This window comes from Lactuca saligna, chromosome 9 (assembly GCF_052625555.1).
Source record: "Lactuca saligna cultivar CGN05327 chromosome 9, ASM5262555v1, whole genome shotgun sequence".
NCBI classification, from domain to species: domain Eukaryota; kingdom Viridiplantae; phylum Streptophyta; class Magnoliopsida; order Asterales; family Asteraceae; genus Lactuca; species Lactuca saligna.
The window spans coordinates 7231249-7248883 of NC_136425.1; the positions used below are offsets into that span (position 1 = coordinate 7231249).

The window sequence follows — 17635 nt, forward strand, 5'->3', positions numbered from 1 at the left end:
TGTTTTTGGATAAAGGTACGAGTAAAAATTTCATAAGTCCCAAACATCCCTTAATGATCCATGAACAAACCTCAATGCTTTTAACTTATTGTTATCAAAACACTAAACAATGCTTATTACCAATAACAACAATAATAATGCTAATAAACAATTTTAACAAGTCCCAAACACCCCCCTTAATCATCCATGAACAACCATTAATTTTGAGAGTTCAAAAAGATTATTATTTCCCTTAAGACTTGATATAATAATTTAGAGGTAGAATTATCCATAATTTTGAGAGTTCGATTATTATTTCCCTTAAAGACTTGATATAATAATTTAGGAGTTACAGTTTTATTTATTTTATGATTATCCTTAAAATGTCAGAAAATGGATGAAGTATGGTCATAAAAGGGTTTCTATAACATCCCAAAAATCATGACCAAAAGTTTCTTAAAAAAAGACATTGATAATCGTAGTATTAAATCATTTCAACACATTCAAAGGGTTTTATAACAAATCAGAGTATCTTTTCAAAACACTTATTCATTTTATCAGATTAAACATCCCAGGTTAAACTTCTTGGTGTGTGTCATGCGATCATCCGAGCTCCCCATTCCGCTATCGAAAATACTTGAAACCAAAACTGAAAACCGTATGCAAGAAGCTTAGTGAGTTCCCCAACCTACCACATGCCATACATAATCCTGAGCACATCACCATATTATGGGCCCCTGTCCGTTGCATTGGGCCTCGCCCGCCACCGGACCCCGTTCGCCATCAGGCCCTGCCTGGCATCAGGTCCCACCTGGCATCGAGCCCCGCTCGGTATACAAATCTGTTTCCCTTAGGCCTCGCCTGTCTATGGGCCTCGCCCACCATACACATGCATACGATTAAATAACATACAAGAATATACATAAACATAATCTAACTACATCTTGATCTAAGGCCTCGCCCCTGGTCTGCTACTAAAGTAGTGGAACCCCGTCCCCTACTCCAACTAATAGTGAGATACGAGCCCCCACCCACACTCATGTCCTTCCTATCACAGGCCTCGCCTTTACTCTGCTAATATCGAGACATGGAACCCCATCCATACTCGGCTAGTGGTGAGATACGGGACCTCATCCACACTCACTTCCCTACCAGGCACATACAATTTTCATGAAGACAACGAGTACAAACTACATACTACATAATAACCTTCCTCGGTTTTACCCCGACATCGGACCCCTGGTCCAGAGGCTTACTATTATCTAACATACTTCGGGCTAACCCCAAACTTGGACCCTCGGTCTGGAACTTATCATACTGACACATGCAAGAATCACAAAGACCTCTAGCATCCTATCATTCCTCGGGCCTCTCCCGACATTGGGTCGTAACCCGGATCATATATCAATAAGTGCCTAGGGCTATCCCCTGGGTCTTCCTTCTATACGCAAGCATAAACATAAACATAAACATAATGAGGCGACATTGTGGCCGTAGACCCATACACACAGTGAGGAGACTCACCTCGCACTGTTGAAGACTTGTTGAACACTTCTGACTGCTAACCGACACTTCTGAACCGCCGACCCTTCGGCTTCCCGAACTATCAATACCCAAACAACAATTAGACCACAATAATCCAAAAGTCAACCCTGGTCAATATTGGTCAAAGTCAACGGTTAGAGTCAACATCCAGTTGACCTGACTCGCCGAGTTGGCTTACCAACTCGTCGAATCCATACTCCTCTAATCCCGATACAACCCCGAGTCCACTCGTCGAGTTTAGCAAGAACTAGACAGGTTTCCCTTTAACCATACAATCGGGACCAACATCAACCGACTCGTCGATTTGTATGAACAACTCGTCGAGTCCATCTTCATAAACTAAGGAGATTGCCTTAGACTTGCTGAGTTCTTCCTTGAACTCGTCGAGTACGATGAACATCATGACCCTTACGGACTCAGACTGGCTGAGTCCCTTTTCAAACTCAACTCATACCCTTAACAGAAGGGTTTTGGGGCAAGAACTGGTCATGAATCGCTGAGTGCCACAACTGAATCGTTGAGTCTCTCTATGTCCAACACTATTCAGATGATTTTAGACAAACTCAAGGCATCCAAGACCCAGATCTAGCCTCCTAGGGTCAGGATATCACACAAAGTTGCTACCTTTGCACCCTTGCATGACCATTTTTACTCAAAAGGCCATAATAACCACTTAATCTTTGTATGGGGAGGTTTGATGGCATAAAGCTCCCACCTTTGTGCCTTTACTTCACTAAACACCCCTAGATCTGAAAGGATCTAGCTTGGTGACGTCCAAATCCCACAAGGCATCATTTTTGGTCCATAAACTCCATAAAAAGGAACATAAGGAGATTAAATAAGCTAGAAGTCAAGGTGAGAAATTGATTACCAAAATGAGCAGCAAATGGAGTGAATCTCTTGGATCTACTCCTTCTCCTTGGACCTTCAAACTCCTTCTTTTTCTTCTAGACTTCAAGAACACTCTAAATCCTTCAATAATAGCTCACACACTCAAAGAGAGCACTAGGGTTTCATGGGACAAGCTCTGGACAATGGAGGCTACAAATGAGGCTGATAGAATGAGAATAAGTTGCTTAAATAGGGCACCTAATCCCGATCTAGGGTTTTCTCAAAACCTGGCCAACTCACCGAGGCAGTCCTCTGACTCGTCGACTAGGTCACTAGACCTGCGACCAAATCGCATCCCAACTTGTCGAGTCACCCATCTACTCGACGAGTCACCCCCCCCCCCTTCATTTGAGATTCCTTCCCTTTCTAAGCCTTCTGAAATCCGGGTGTTACAATTTCTTTGAACAAATATCATATTTGATCACTTGTTTTGTAAAATGGATTTTGTGAAATCACATGTTATGCAAAATGACATCATCTTTTCTTTTAGAAATGACATTGTCATCTTACGGTCATTTTTGTAAAAAAAAAAAAAAAAAATTACAATTTCCTATAGTAAAGATCATTCATAAATCTTCGTAATAAATAACATTTTCAAAAATCCATTTTGCAAGATAGATGATCATTTCATGATATTTGTTTAAAAATAGTTATTTATCATTGAACCCTATTTCCTTTTCTATTTTAGTGATTAGCCTTCTATAATAGTTTTTTTTTTTCCCTTTTTATCATGGAACCTTACTTCTTTTTATATTTTAGCGATTGGCCTTCTATAATAGTTTTTCCTGATAGAATAGTTATTTTATGGACCCTATCCATTGAGGATATTATGATCACAAGCAAATTTGTAGTTTCATAGACATGGAGAATAACCATGCCACTATATACTTATAAATCTTATAATTAATTTGCCCATGTATGCTTGACATTTTAAGATTAAAGTTATATTTGATGCGCCATAACTAACTAATAAGCTAAATTATTTTTTGAGTTTTTTTAAATTGTCATCTTTGGCAAGCCAAAAAGTAGCTTAAAAGTTACTTATACTAGCTTTTTAGGAGCTTTTTAAAACTTTCCAAATATACTCCTTAGTTAATTATAGAAAATATATATTTTTAAATACCCTTTATGTTATTTTATATATTTCAGCTAGCTTATCAGTTACTTTTACCCAACAGTATTTTTTTATTAGCTAGTTTTTCAACTAACATATAACTTTTCAGCTAGTACACAAAATATAGCTTCAGTTACAAAATTTTAAAAACTTTTGTTAATTACTGTTTTGAAATATCCTAAAAATATGGTCTAAAAATTTTGTTTTCAAAGTCATTTAACAAACATAAATATCATCATCATAGTATAAAATCATAAAACATGTATCACAAGGTCTCATAAAATCTATCAACATATCACATTCTCAAATAAATTATTAGAGTAAACTCACAAGCTAAGAAAATTGTGGTGTGTGTGTCATGCGATCATCTCGGGTCCTTCCATTTGCTAGCTGAAGTACTTGAAACCAAAACTAAAAATTATAAGCACGAAGCTTAGTGAGCTCCCCCAAACCACCACATACCATACGAAAGCACATATAACAAGTATTGGGCCTTGCACACTGTATCGGGCCCCGCCCGACATCACACCGAAGTTCGGAATAACTTGGGCCCCACCCACTGCATCGGGCCCCGCCCGACATCGGACCGAAGTTTTGAATAAACTGAACATAACATAAACATAAAAATATAACATAATCACATATACTGCATCGGGCTTGCCCGACGTCGGACCGAAGTCCGGAACATATAACACATAACATAAACATGCATGAATCACAAAGATATTAAGCATACGTAACTACTTCTCAGGACCACCCCAGTATCGGACCGAAGTCCGAAAACATGTAAACTGCATAGGGCTTACCGCGACATATTACAACTACATAAGCGGGCCAGCATTAGTGCCTTAGACCCGTTTCTACTGGAGGAAAGACTCACCTCTCAAACTGACTATTGAATACTTGGGCAAGGATGATACCGTCTACTGCTCCAACTACTCCCCGACTATAAATTACCAAATAAGCACTTAGTCAAAAACTGAGAATCCGTCTAAAGGTAAAATGACCATTTTACCCCCTTTGATCTAAATTGGTCCATAACCGAGGCTCAAACCTTTATAGTCTCTCCAAAATCAGTAAGGCCCATTAAAGTCCTCCAATGGTCCAATTTTCTAAATTGGGCCCAACTCCTAAAATGGGCTTTTCACCTAAGCCCAAACTAGTCTTTGGCCCTTAACTGACTCTTAAAGGCCCATCACAGCCCAATACTATTATATCCAGGGCTTGGCCCAAACCAAGGTCCAATAACAAAAGTCCACTGTCTGAGTGTAGGTTAGGCATACCTTTATGTACGATGCACGTACCTCTGAAAAGGCTTGTACGCTGCGCGTACCGATGTGTACGCCAAGCGTACTCTCATGTTAAGCATTTTTCTCAAAAACAACTTAATCTCTTAAGATCATACGTCCAAACTACAGATCTGAGTCCTATGCTCTGTCCTAGCCCTTAAAGTTGATCACTTGGTGGCTTGCAACCCACCAAATGTGTCCAACACTAAAAATGGCAATGAACTTCCACTAAAATGGCTAGATCTCTTGCATGACTTCATAAAAGCCTCAAAGCTTGCAACTTTATGGCTAAAGGAACTCATTGAGCTTCAAGGGTGGCGACCCTAAGCTCAAAATCGAAGTTGCAAGATCAAGATCCAACCTTTGGACCTAATAAGGTCCAAATCTTCACAACCCTATATCTAGACTTTGAGGAGGAAATATAGGAGCTTTATACCTTCTCTTGCTGCCAAATGGAGAGCTTGTTCCAGATCCTTGAGCTCAAGATACTTAAGGGCTTCTTCTCTAACCTTTCTTTTCTTCTTATAAGTCCTTTGCCAAAATAAGCTCAAAATATCAAACATACACACAAGGAAGAGTATTAACGAGTTAAGGTTTATCTGAGGGTGATGGACAGGTGAGGAGGCCAAAGGGGAGGCTATAATGATATATTTATAGGTCCTTAACCCTAAAATTAGGGTTTTGCATCTGACCACGTACGTTGGGCGTAGGTACCCGCGTCCCTCGAATCCAATGGCCATTACGCCCCGCGTACACCAAGTTACGCCCGACGTACGGCTTATGGGCGGCCCATCTTCACGACCCACTTCCTAAGTCCATTCAAAATGAATCAAATGTCCAAGATAGTCCAAAGCAATTATTAACTCAATAAATTAAATAATACCTCGAGGAATGGGTGTTACATGTTTTAAACCAAAACTTATAGAAAAATTTTATCAGATGTTAGCAGCCTAGTATTTGCATTTTAGCAACATTTGAAGATTTATTAGCATGAGGAATTTGAATAATACTCTTAATTAATAAGTATAAATTGAGCGACTAGTATGTCGACAAAGGGTTGTTATAAGCTTTCAGGAAGCTCAATTAATTCAAAGTGCTAGAAATCATAATTTTGATGCTCAGAAAGGTAATGTTGATTATGTAAGTAAAAGTTGTGATCGAGTTGTAGGACCTACACACTAAGATTAAACTATACAATTTATAAAACATGCATGATGTATGTATATGTATTATGCAAAGTGTTTACCATGTTTTGCTTTCAAATAATATGTTATGCAAGCGTGATACACATGCTTTTGGTGAAAAAAAAAAGTGAAAGCGTTATTTTGTCACAGATTACATAAAAAAAGTTTTTATATTTATAAACCGGGACATTCGTAGTTATCAATCGACAAATCGACAAATCATGACTCGTGAGTCGGTAACCGTCGACCAACAAACCGACAAGACAAGACTTTGCGATTAGGATATATCTATATATGAGACAAGTATTCTTTAAATTTATAATATATTATGTATTGCTCACAAATTTTTATTAGTTTTAATCTCTCTTATACAACTCCTCATTAATATTATGTCATGTGTCATGTATATATATTAGGCAATTCATTTCAAAATTCAAATTTATATTTTTTAATTATATGTTAAATTTAAAGTTATAGTAATTTAAAATTTTAATATATCTCTTAATTAATAATTTATTTAAAACGATTTATTTAAAATAATGAATTAATACTTATAAATTTTTATTATAAAAGTTTAATTAATTCTATAACTCGTGGAACCACGGGTTATAAACTAGTATGTAATAAAAAACGAGTGAGTAATATTTGAGTTGATAAGAGTTTGACTAGCATTCTTATCAAACTTTCTTAATGTCTCTATGTTTTTAATCAAGTTTCGGAATGTATTTGTTGGTTGAGTTCAAATAATACAAAATCGTCCAAAACATAACTAGGAAATGCTTCTTGCAAATGACAAAAAATAAATATCAAACACTATGCAATTAAATTCAAACCTTTTTTATTTGCATTACGATACATTTCAATTAAATCATGGGCTACAACAAAAACAAGTGACACACTTGGGGAAAACTATAATAAAAAAAAAATTAAAAAAAAAAATAAAAAAAATCGGCTCAAATTCCTTCTGTTTGGCACAATAGCAGTTGTGGTCTGACAACATTCCATAATCTCTTCCTATTAAACTACACTCGATTCCCACTAAATATGTCACAAAAATATAGCAATTTAATATTCCGGTTACATAAACAATCACTTGAATTCATAAAAAAAAAAAACCGAATATGAACAATTTCAATTAATATTCTTCTTCTAACTTCTAACCTAGCATGAATCCTTATTTTGACTACTACTCAAAGTCTCCCGATTATCACTCAGTTCAACTATCGTTGATTCATTCCCGGGAATCACTTCTTGCTTCTGTATATACTCCCATTTCTCTTGCAACAAATACAGGAATCCAATGCACACAATTTCAGCTGTGTAAAACATAACCCAAGGTTTTATATTTCTTGATGTTTTCTTTTGATACGCACGTAGCCCTGTGTATACGCTCATGATTCCAAGTAGGGAAATAGTCGTTCCAAGTGCCCAATGTGAAAAAAACCATAAACTTCTTCCCTTGCCCCCTCTGTAACATGAAATACAATTGTCAAAATAAAAAAAAAAAAAAAAAAAAAAAAACACAATTTCAAGAAATCTTTTAAGGTTTTTTTTTTTTTTTTTTAATAGAATTTGGTTTACTGTTCGTAGATATGATTGTATTTATATTTTCCCCCATTATAGGGATATCTTGTATACAATGTGTATATTTATACAATACAAGATATCCCTATAATTGGGAAAATATAACTACCAAATATAAATATAATCATATCTAAGAATATTTACCTTGCAGGACGAAGAAGCCCTGTGAGAGCTTGAAATAATACAAGGCCATAAAGAGCTACACCAATTCTCCTATGCATGTTGTCGAATGTGTTGCTGAAATTTTTTACTGATAATATAGCTCCAGCTGTCACAAGAATCACTGATAGTATCTGTAATCGAGAAAAAACAACGAATACTATTAAAATACAAGAATTGTAAAGCTAAAAAGACCCATTAAACTAATATCAATATCTTTCATTCCGTGAATCAAGGCAATGATTACGACTTGATAAACAAAGTTTTGATTGAAGTGGAAAAGTGGGAATTATGATGTGATTAAGAATGTTAATGAGACGTAAATGATTAGCAAAACTTGCCTGAGTGACAGCATGTATACAGAACATGATTCTGAGCTTTCTTTCATTTTCCTCTCTGTTTGACAATCTGATGGCTAAGATTCCAACAGGAATCAAGAAACCCATGGAAGCCCATAGGAGGAACCCATGAATAACTATTTGTAATGATAATCGAGGACTGATTGACTCAACAACTTGGTGATGATCGTTGAGCATGTCTTCTTTGATGTGTTGTTGAGACGATGAACAGATAACACATGGAAGAAGAACAAGAACAAGAACAAGAACAAGAAGAATAGGTGTAAAGGTTTTAGCTTTGAAAGATTCCATTGTTATGTGGCTAAAAAAGTATGCGGTGTTGTATTCCTTATAAGGAGTATACTGTGTGAAAATCTAAAATTTTTTGTTAATTAATCATGCTTTGTATCTTCTGATTGAACAAAAGGAAGTTGAGAGATGTGATTGGAGATGAAAAGCAGATGAATTTGCATGAGAATGATGGTTTTTTGAAGGGTTTAAGAGTTGGTGTAACAAAGAGACAAAGGGACCCAAGATATATTATATTATCTCATGAGGGGTCGGTTTTTAGGACCACTTTTTTCTTGAAAGGATATGGTGGAATTTCAGAGCACTATGGTCAGGATACAATCAAGATGTTTGAAAACAAAAAGACGATGTCAAAGTGGATCTATGAAACGCTCATTCTTTCAACTCACCCCACTAGTTGGTGATGAAATTTGTACAAAGTACAATACAACTTATCAATACTTATAAAGGCATTTATGGATTAATGGAGCTCAAGATTAGCCCATTAAAAGATCTTGATGGGTCGCACTCATGGCCCAAATCACTTCCCAATTTTCCAAAAAAAAAAAAATCAAAAAATCTTATTTTATTTTAAATGTAATGAAAGATATCTTTCGATCATACGCCATCTCTTATTGTGGAAATTTTGGCTAAACATGAGTACATTAGTACACAAGGACCTTTTTTGTACGCCTAAAATCCATTTTAAAATATAATATTTTCCTCTAAATCATGTGAATGTACTTCTCTTAAATCGAATATGAATGATGAATCTTCCGTTTAATAAATACATGATGATGACCATAACCAATTTGGGCCAAACCGGGTGATGAGAAAGCCGAATAGAAATGGAACAGTTAGCTAAATTGGTTCATATGCAGCTAGGGATGAGCAAAAGAACCGAACCGGACCGGGGAACCGGCTTCGGCCAAAATGAAGAACCGAACCGCCCCAGCGGTTCTACCGGTTCCGGTTCCGGATCCGGTTTTTGCCGGTTTTTCGATTTTGGAACCGGCTAAAATAAACATTACTAGCATCCATATCTTCATTTTCTTTGATAATAAATAAAACCTCTATATTGGAAATGTCAGAAACAAAAAAAAATAAAAATAAAAATAAAAAAAAGTAGAAACCTTTTTTAAAAAATAAAATAGTACCATAAAACAATAGTCATTATAACATGGCAAAAACAAGTGTAACTGAGTAAATATTTATGTAACAACATACATTACCAAAAGGGAAATAAAATAAAATAGAAAAAAATACATAAAAAGGAAAAAGCCTCGTCTTCCCGTTTTGTACACAACGTCATAGCCTAGATTGAATCCGGAGAGGGCTATCTTTTTTTTTTGTACTTTTTTTTCTATCTTTTTATCTGTCAAATTACAAAACTTAAGAAGACAAAAACAATACAAAATTTAAAGGACAACGATTTTATTATATGTTTTCTATTTGTTGCATCTTGGTTCACAAGACACTGTAACATAATGATTGGGGTGCTTGTTTTTTTGAGCTGTAATGGTCGATCGTGTTTTTTTTTGGGTCATTCGACGATCGTTTTTTTTGGTCAATTGTGTTTTTTTTTTGTTACGTCCGAAGTGTAAGGCAGAAGTTCAAGCGATAAAGCAAAATGCATGAGTTTTTTTTATCCGGTCCGGTTCCCGGTTTTGGACCGGTTTTTACCGGGTCCCGGTTCCAAAAAATCACGAAATTATAGTCTAGGTCCCGACCCGACCAGTTCCATCGGGTGCCGGTTCGGGGACCGGTTCCGGTTCCGACCGGTTCCCCGGTCCTTTTACTCATGAGCTTTAGCCTTTAGCCTTTATGGTGTGGAAATCTACTAGTGATTGCATAAAAGTCACCTGTAGGCCTTCCCCACAAATAGATTATAGAGCCACTTTATCTCTCTTCAAACTAATGATTATTGCTTTAAGACTCCATAAGTCCTATGATTCCACCACATGTATCTTTAATCTTTAATAATAAAAGTTATAGGTTGTTAAGTTGTTAAGTTGTTCATGTCAAAGAAAGATAGACATAATAAATCATCCAACAAAAGAGTATAGGCAGCTATCGTTAGATATGCATACTTATATACTAACATCATGTCTCTATCAAGAAAGTAGAACAACATGAGACCAATCCACAAAATTTAAAATTTAGAAAACAGTATTCTACAACTAATGATTTTACAAGTCACTAGAAATCTTCAAGACTTTTAACAACTCTTAACATATTGAACAAATATTGAAAGTGCAAGTTTTTTTATGAGCATTAATCAGAGATTTATTGTTTGGATACCTTTATTGAGCTTCGGAGCAAATGATAGCTGCTTATCTCAACTTCTTCTTCTCCCCTCATCCCTTCTATTTCCTGGCATTTTCACAAACACAAGATCTTCATTGTCATCGCCATAATGAGTTAATGACATCAACTTTCTTTAGACAAAGTTTAGCGACTCTGAAAACTTCAAATTCAAATATCGCACACCCACCATTTTTTTGAAACAAAACTCATAACCCAGTTAATGGTATGTCTCGTATTCTCAGAAATCTCTCTCGAATCTTGATCAAAACCATGTTTATCCGATAATCATTAAGTCCTTCAAGAACAAAACCTAGAAAACACCTCCTCTTATATACAATTATTTATTGTTGAAAAACTGTTACCCCGGGATTTTAGAAGTGGGATTACCTTTAAATAACCGTACATATGAATCACACACCTTTATCGTTTGCTTGAATGGAGTTGTTCCAAGTTTTAAATGACTTCGATAGATGCGATTCCATCTGCTCTGATCTTCTTTCTTTTTGTTATTTCAGATGTCACTTTTGAACTAGGTATTCGTGATGATTTCGTGCGAGTGATCGTTTGGCAGGGAAGCATTGTTCGACGTTTTTAATTTTATTTGATGCAATCAGAACATCTTTTTCAGAATGCATAGAAAGTGTACGACTTTTGTCATATGACACAGGGGATGTTTAAAACTTCAATTTCTAGAAAAGGAATTAAAACGTTCGAATTGTTAACTGGGTTTTGACTTTTGAAAATGTAGCTGTAAAAGATTCCATCCTTTGAACCGCCATGATCGTCGATATGGCTAGCCTGACAACCACCACGAAGCGAATACCACTATATTAAAGTTTATGGGTTAATAAGTTTTTGACTTTTAAATACAAGTGACAGTATTATATTTCACAACCCAACCCACCACCGCACCTTGCCGGCCACCTCCAACTGGAAACCAACGTTGGTCCTGCAAATCTCTACCCCATGTTATTGTTGTACACTATTGGTCATGTGACCATGTTTAGGCCTACAATAATCTTTAATCCAATCTTATTTTCTATTAATTCCGCCGCTTTCTCCTTATTTTTCTCTAACCTACAATTTTGCAAAAAAATCTTTCTATCTATTGTTTTATTCTCCTTTTGACATGTGTTATCTTATTAGGCCTCCTAATTATTGCATATTTTATTCTCTTTTTGTCATATATCACCATATTATATCTCCTAATTAATACATGTCATTTGTAAACCTATTAATTATCAATTTCAAATTTCAAATTTACCACTCTAATTACATTAAATTAATAACATTAGAATAAAAATTAAAATAAACTTAATACAAATTATAAATTGATATAATTTTACATATTAATTTAAATCAATGATTAAAATTTATATAACTAAAAAAATCTCTTAATTAATAATTTATTTAAAATAATTGATTAATAATTTTTAATTTTTATTTTAAAAGTTTAATTAATTATATAACTGTGTTTCCCACGAGTTATAAACTAGTAAAAAAATATAACATTATATTTGGTGTATTGATGTTATACTATTTATTTCATCTAAAATGGAGTTAAACTTTGAGTTGTCGGTTTAGTTTTTATTTTCATATATTTATACATTTTTAGTTTATTTTTATTTACTATTATAATTTAAATATAACATTTAATATTTATAATATTTTGTTATATATTAATTAATCATAAATATAAAGTTTGTCTTTTGTTTATTAAATTTATATAAATTTTAAATACATATTGAAATTTTAAAATATGATAACATATTTTATAAAAACTTACAATTAAGTGTTATAAATATAATCTTATTTATTTAATATTATTGTAATGAAAAAATATAGATTATATATTTATTAAAACCAAATTAGTAGAAGGGTGTGTTTGATAATCTATATAAGTTGTAAAAATAGAATATAGTAGGAATATAATTTTTTAGGGGTAAAAATAGGGTAAAAAATTAAGTAGGGTTGGAGATAAAACATTATTTACCCATTTTTTACTCTTTTTTTAGGGGGGGAGGGGGGGGGGGGGAGGGGTGGAAGTGGGTTGGAGATGATCTAAGTAGGATGATATTACCATGTGTTTTAAAAATTCGATTTTAGTTGAACGAATCGGACAAGGTTCAATCGACCTCAGTTATCTGTTTAACCCTCATTTTGGGGTGAGCGAAATCGAACGCAGAAACTGAAAACTCAACAAAATTGAAACCGGATCCGAAATAGAAATTGACCGATTCAATATGTTCGGCCCGCAATTATATACACACTCAATACTATTTATCAGTTTTATTCATCAAAACTTATTTTAATCAAATTATACATTTTTTAACAAAGTGGATGTAAAACTAACCTCAAACCGACTCATGCTTAGTCCTACCCATACATATCCTTACCTTCATACCAACACACGCACGCACCCAATCCACCTCACACCCACCTACCCATCTAAACCCACACCCACCCATAGCTACCCCTACCCTACCTACCAACCTACCCTTACCCTACCATCACACCCCAATACCTACAACCATACATGCGTTAACCACACACTCATAACCATACTTACACCTACATACACACACGCATTCTCACACCTATGCCCACACACTTACGCACACAAATAAGTTTTTTTTTTCTTACTTTAAATCTCAAAATATGCACCTAACTATTGATTAAGTGACTTTAGACCAAGCCTAAAAGCAAGATATCTATTAACTATGTTTTACGAGTGCAATTATATATATTTTTGTTTTTTGAAGTTATCTTTTACCATATATGTTACTAGCAAATTAAATAAAAAAAAACAATAAGTTTGAGTGGGTAAAAGTTTGATAATTCGACATTTTAATTAAATGAAAGTTTTATCACATTTATTAATAACAATAATAAGTTATAAAAAAATATTAAAAGAATATTTTGGGCGTATTATATAATTTACTTTTAAATTCCATTGACAAATTTGCAAACAAAACAAAAAAACATATTTTATTTCATGTCAACTAAACGAATTACTAATTCCAATTCATTTACATTTCAATTTCTTCATATTTAAATTACTTTAAGAAATTTCACTCCTTCAAAACATTATGCAAATCGAGTGCCCCCAAGTGTTTTGGTCATTAACATCTCCAATGTTGGACCTTATTTAGAGGTCCATATCATTTTCATTTTATAAACCTTTTTATATTCTATAAGGTTACTCAGTATACATCCAACGCCAATGGCATGGTGATAATGTCAATGCTTCTCACGCCATATACACCACCCTTCATTGGCATGTAAAGGTATACTACAAATATGGTGTCTTGTTGGCATGGAGCGGCGTAGTTTAAGCCACACAATGTTATAACATTTCTTCTTTCTTTATCCCCTCTCTTCTAATGTAGTGTAGATGGCGACGATGTCGCTTTGTGTAGCGTTTGTATACCCCATAGCCTAAATCCCTATTCTAATGTCCCCGAAATGTCAAGTAAAAAATTCATTTTTAAAACAACCCAAAACATACATTCATTTGTTCAAAAGACAATCAAAGTGTAATGTGTTCTCAAATATCAAAGTGAGTCATAAAAAGATAATGCGGAAATAAACTTCAGGGGATGCAGTGCGATTAAGTCGGACCCTTCCCTTTCGAACAAGAAGTACCTAAAACATTTAAACGTCAAAATCGTAAGCACAAAGCTTATTGAGTTCTCTAAAATACCACATACCATACATACCATCGGGCCTTGCCCTAACATACATGCACAAGTCACAAGACAACTAGCATCCTACATAATATAGTAAGAAGAATCACCTCACACTCGAATAGGTTCAACCACAGCTCAAACTAATCAAGGAACCGATGCTACAAACCACCTATCAAACTATTCAAGATTAGTCCTTAGTCTATCCTCCATACTAGCCATTTATCCAAAAGTCAACCAGGTCAAAAGTCAACAGTCAAAGTCACCCCATACGGTCAAAAGTTCTCAAAATGTAATTTCTGGATTCGAGAAGTCAAATTCCTAGGTCATGTGGTTAACCAAGAGGGAATAATGGTTGACCCAACAAAGATTGAAGCTGTGATGAAATGGGAACGACCAAAAAGTCCTACTGAGATTTGAAGCTTTTTGGGATTATTCGGATATTACCGAATATTTATCCATTACTTTTCTTCGATAGCTGCTCCATTGGCAAATTTGACCCATAAAATAACTACATATACACAGAGTGAGAGACATCAAGAAGCATTCGAGAAATTAAAGAAGAAGTTGTGTGAATCACATATTCTTTCTTTACCTGACGGAGTTGAAGACTTCACAGTCTATAGCGATGTATATGGAGTTAGGTTAGGTTGTGTTCTAAGCCAAAGAGATAAAGTGATAGCATATGCATCTCGACAGTTGAAAGAGCACGAGAAGAACTACCCCACTCATGATCTGGAGTTGGCAGCGGTAGTATTTGCATTAAAGATATGGAGGCGTTATCTTTACGGTACAAAGTGCAAACTCTTCACTTATCATAAAAGTCTCCAGTATCTATTTGATAAAAAAGAGTTGAATATGAAGCAACGACGTTGGCTGGAGTTGCTCAAGGATTACAACTGTGAAATACTTTACCACCCTGGTAAAGCAAATGTCGTAGCTAATGCTCTAAGTCGAAAAGTAAACTTGGAAAGAAAAAGGCCAAGAGAATTAAGAATAGAAGTTGTCTCAACGATTGTGGAAAGCATCAAGAAAGCTCAGGAAGAAGCTTTGGAGAAAAATGACTGAAATGAAGAACGGTTAGGCAAAACGTTGGTATTCAGTACAAATAATCAAGGATTAAAGGTATTCCAAGATAGGATTTGGGTACCTAATATGGGAGGAATGAAAGATCTTATGATGGAAGAAGCTCACAAGACCATGTACTCGATTCATCATGGTAGCACCAAGATGTATAGGGATCTAAAACCTTACTATTAGTGGCTGATGATGAAGCTCGATGTTGCAAAGTATGTGGTAGATTATGTAACATGTGTGAGAGTTAAAGCACAACATCAGAAACCATATAGGAGTTTAGAACCTTTACCTATACCCATGGGTAAATGGGAAGACATCAACATGGATTTTGTAACTAAACTGCCCAGGATGAAGAACGGTCACGACATGATCTGGGTAGTCGTGGATTGATTCACAAAGAGTACACACTTTATAGCAGCCAATGAGAGTAGGTTTATGGATAAGCTTGCAAATACTTACATGAAGTAGACTTCATGGGGTTTCTTTAACGATTGTATCAGATTGTGATAGTCATTTCACATCAAGATTTTGGAGGAGTCTACAAGAGAAAATGGGTACGAAGTTGTGTTTAAGTACAACCTACCATTCGCAGACTGATGGTCAGAGCGAAAGAAAAATTCGAACACTAAAAGATATGTTAAGAGTATGTACCCTAGAATTCCAAGGTATCTCGGATGAGCATTTATGTTGGATTAGTGTCTAAGCCCGTAACCATATTTGGTAAGTACTTGACTCGGTTGTGCATGGTCCTTTTAGGTTGCCTTCACCAAAGCAACTTGATTGGAGAAATAATAGAGAAAGAGGTTATTATGGTTTATTAATATATTATAAGAATAATATATTAAAAGAGAAATCATATTTGTTTAATTAACATTGGTCAAGAATTAATTAATAATTAACTTTGTGATCAAAAGAAGATTAATTGAACTTGGGGGACTAAACTGTAATTATGTGATAGTTACAACGTTGGGCAAGGAAGCCCTATGGGATAAGGTGGACGAAGTCAAGGGGATAAAGGCCTTAGAATTCGTCCATGATAAGCGTTCTAGAGTTATCCTTTGGGGTGCTTGCTGGCTAAGCAACCAGATAAGGATAAAAACTGAAACCCTAATTCCTACACCTATATAAAGACCCATTGGCATAAAAAATTCGGCCACTTGATACCTAGGGTTCTTATAGCTGAATTTCATACCTCTTTCTCTCTCTTTCTTGCCTTTCCATTTGTTATTGGTGTTTGTGAGCCATTAGAGGTACTACACTTGTGGTACTTGCTTTCAAAGATAAGAAGATTCAAGATACAAGTTGTTATTACAACATAACAACAAGAGGTATGTATTACTTTCTTCTTTATATTTTTCAAAAATACTAGAAGCACGGTAGGTTTCTTTTTGTGTTCATAATGTTGTATAACTAATAGTGAAAACATATATCCGAATCTAGGGTTGCATGCACACATATGATTGTTTGTATAAAACTCATTAGTGGTATCAGAGCGTTGGGTTTTGTTTTTAATCAGTTTTATACAAAAGTATGAATTTGACATATTAGGGTTTATAGCCAATAAACCCTAAAGTCATGATTTTCGAAATTAGGGTTCATAAACCCTAGGGTTTCGAAATTTACCTCATCCCCAAGATAAGATCCCTAAATTTTAGGGATTTGGATATTGTCATATCTTATGATTATCTCTTTAATTGTTTAATTTGGTAATTAAAGATTTTGAGTTATCCCATCCCAATTTTCAGATTTTAGGGGATTTAAGGGATTAGATTAAACTAATTGTTTTAATTTAACAAGTTAATTCTTCAAGATTTAATAATTTAAATTAATAGTTTAATTTTTGGATAATTATTAAATCAAAGTTTTAAACCAAAGTTTTAATATTTAAAATTTTAAATAAAAAGGTTTTAAATTTTAGAAATTTTAAATTTGATTAAAACCCTAGTGTTTTAAAATGTTTAGAATACACCCTATACTATTATAAATATTACAAGATTAATATGTATATATGTATAACTTAAAATGCTACTCTTACCGTTAGTAGGCCTCATTCACGAAGCCAATATCTAAGGGGAGTATAAGGTTATGACCTATAAAATGCCCGTTTAATGGGTGTCCACTCTCACCCACCGCTTCCTTGATTGGTGGAGGGTCGTTAGCCGAACGGGTAGGATAGGGCAACCCTCTCTTATTA

The 17635-nt window shown here is 34.7% G+C and overlaps 1 protein-coding gene across 1 annotated transcript; it reads right to left on the minus strand.

Moving 5' to 3' along the window:
- Positions 1 to 6823: 6823 nt before the first annotated feature.
- On the minus strand, positions 6824 to 8779 carry LOC145014261 (cytochrome b561 domain-containing protein At2g30890-like). Its single transcript, XM_078972638.1, has 3 exons — positions 8087 to 8779; positions 7731 to 7879; positions 6824 to 7470 (listed from the first exon to the last, which is right to left on the minus strand). Exons 1-3 carry the CDS (start codon positions 8393 to 8395, stop codon positions 7164 to 7166), a joined length of 765 nt encoding a protein of 254 aa, XP_078828764.1. The 5' UTR covers positions 8396 to 8779; the 3' UTR covers positions 6824 to 7163.
- Between the last annotated feature and the right edge of the window lie 8856 nt (positions 8780 to 17635).

Bases quoted from the DNA above. Each gene is read 5' to 3' on its own strand.
- LOC145014261 (XM_078972638.1), bottom strand. From the start codon at position 8,395: ATGGAATCTTTCAAAGCTAAAACCTTTACACCTATTCTTCTTGTTCTT. The intron at 7,880-8,086 runs GCAAGTTTTGCT...TCTCGATTACAG, and splicing joins GTATACATGCTGTCACTCAG to ATACTATCAGTGATTCTTGT. The intron at 7,471-7,730 runs GTAAATATTCTT...TTCATGTTACAG, and splicing joins GGGCTTCTTCGTCCTGCAAG to AGGGGGCAAGGGAAGAAGTT.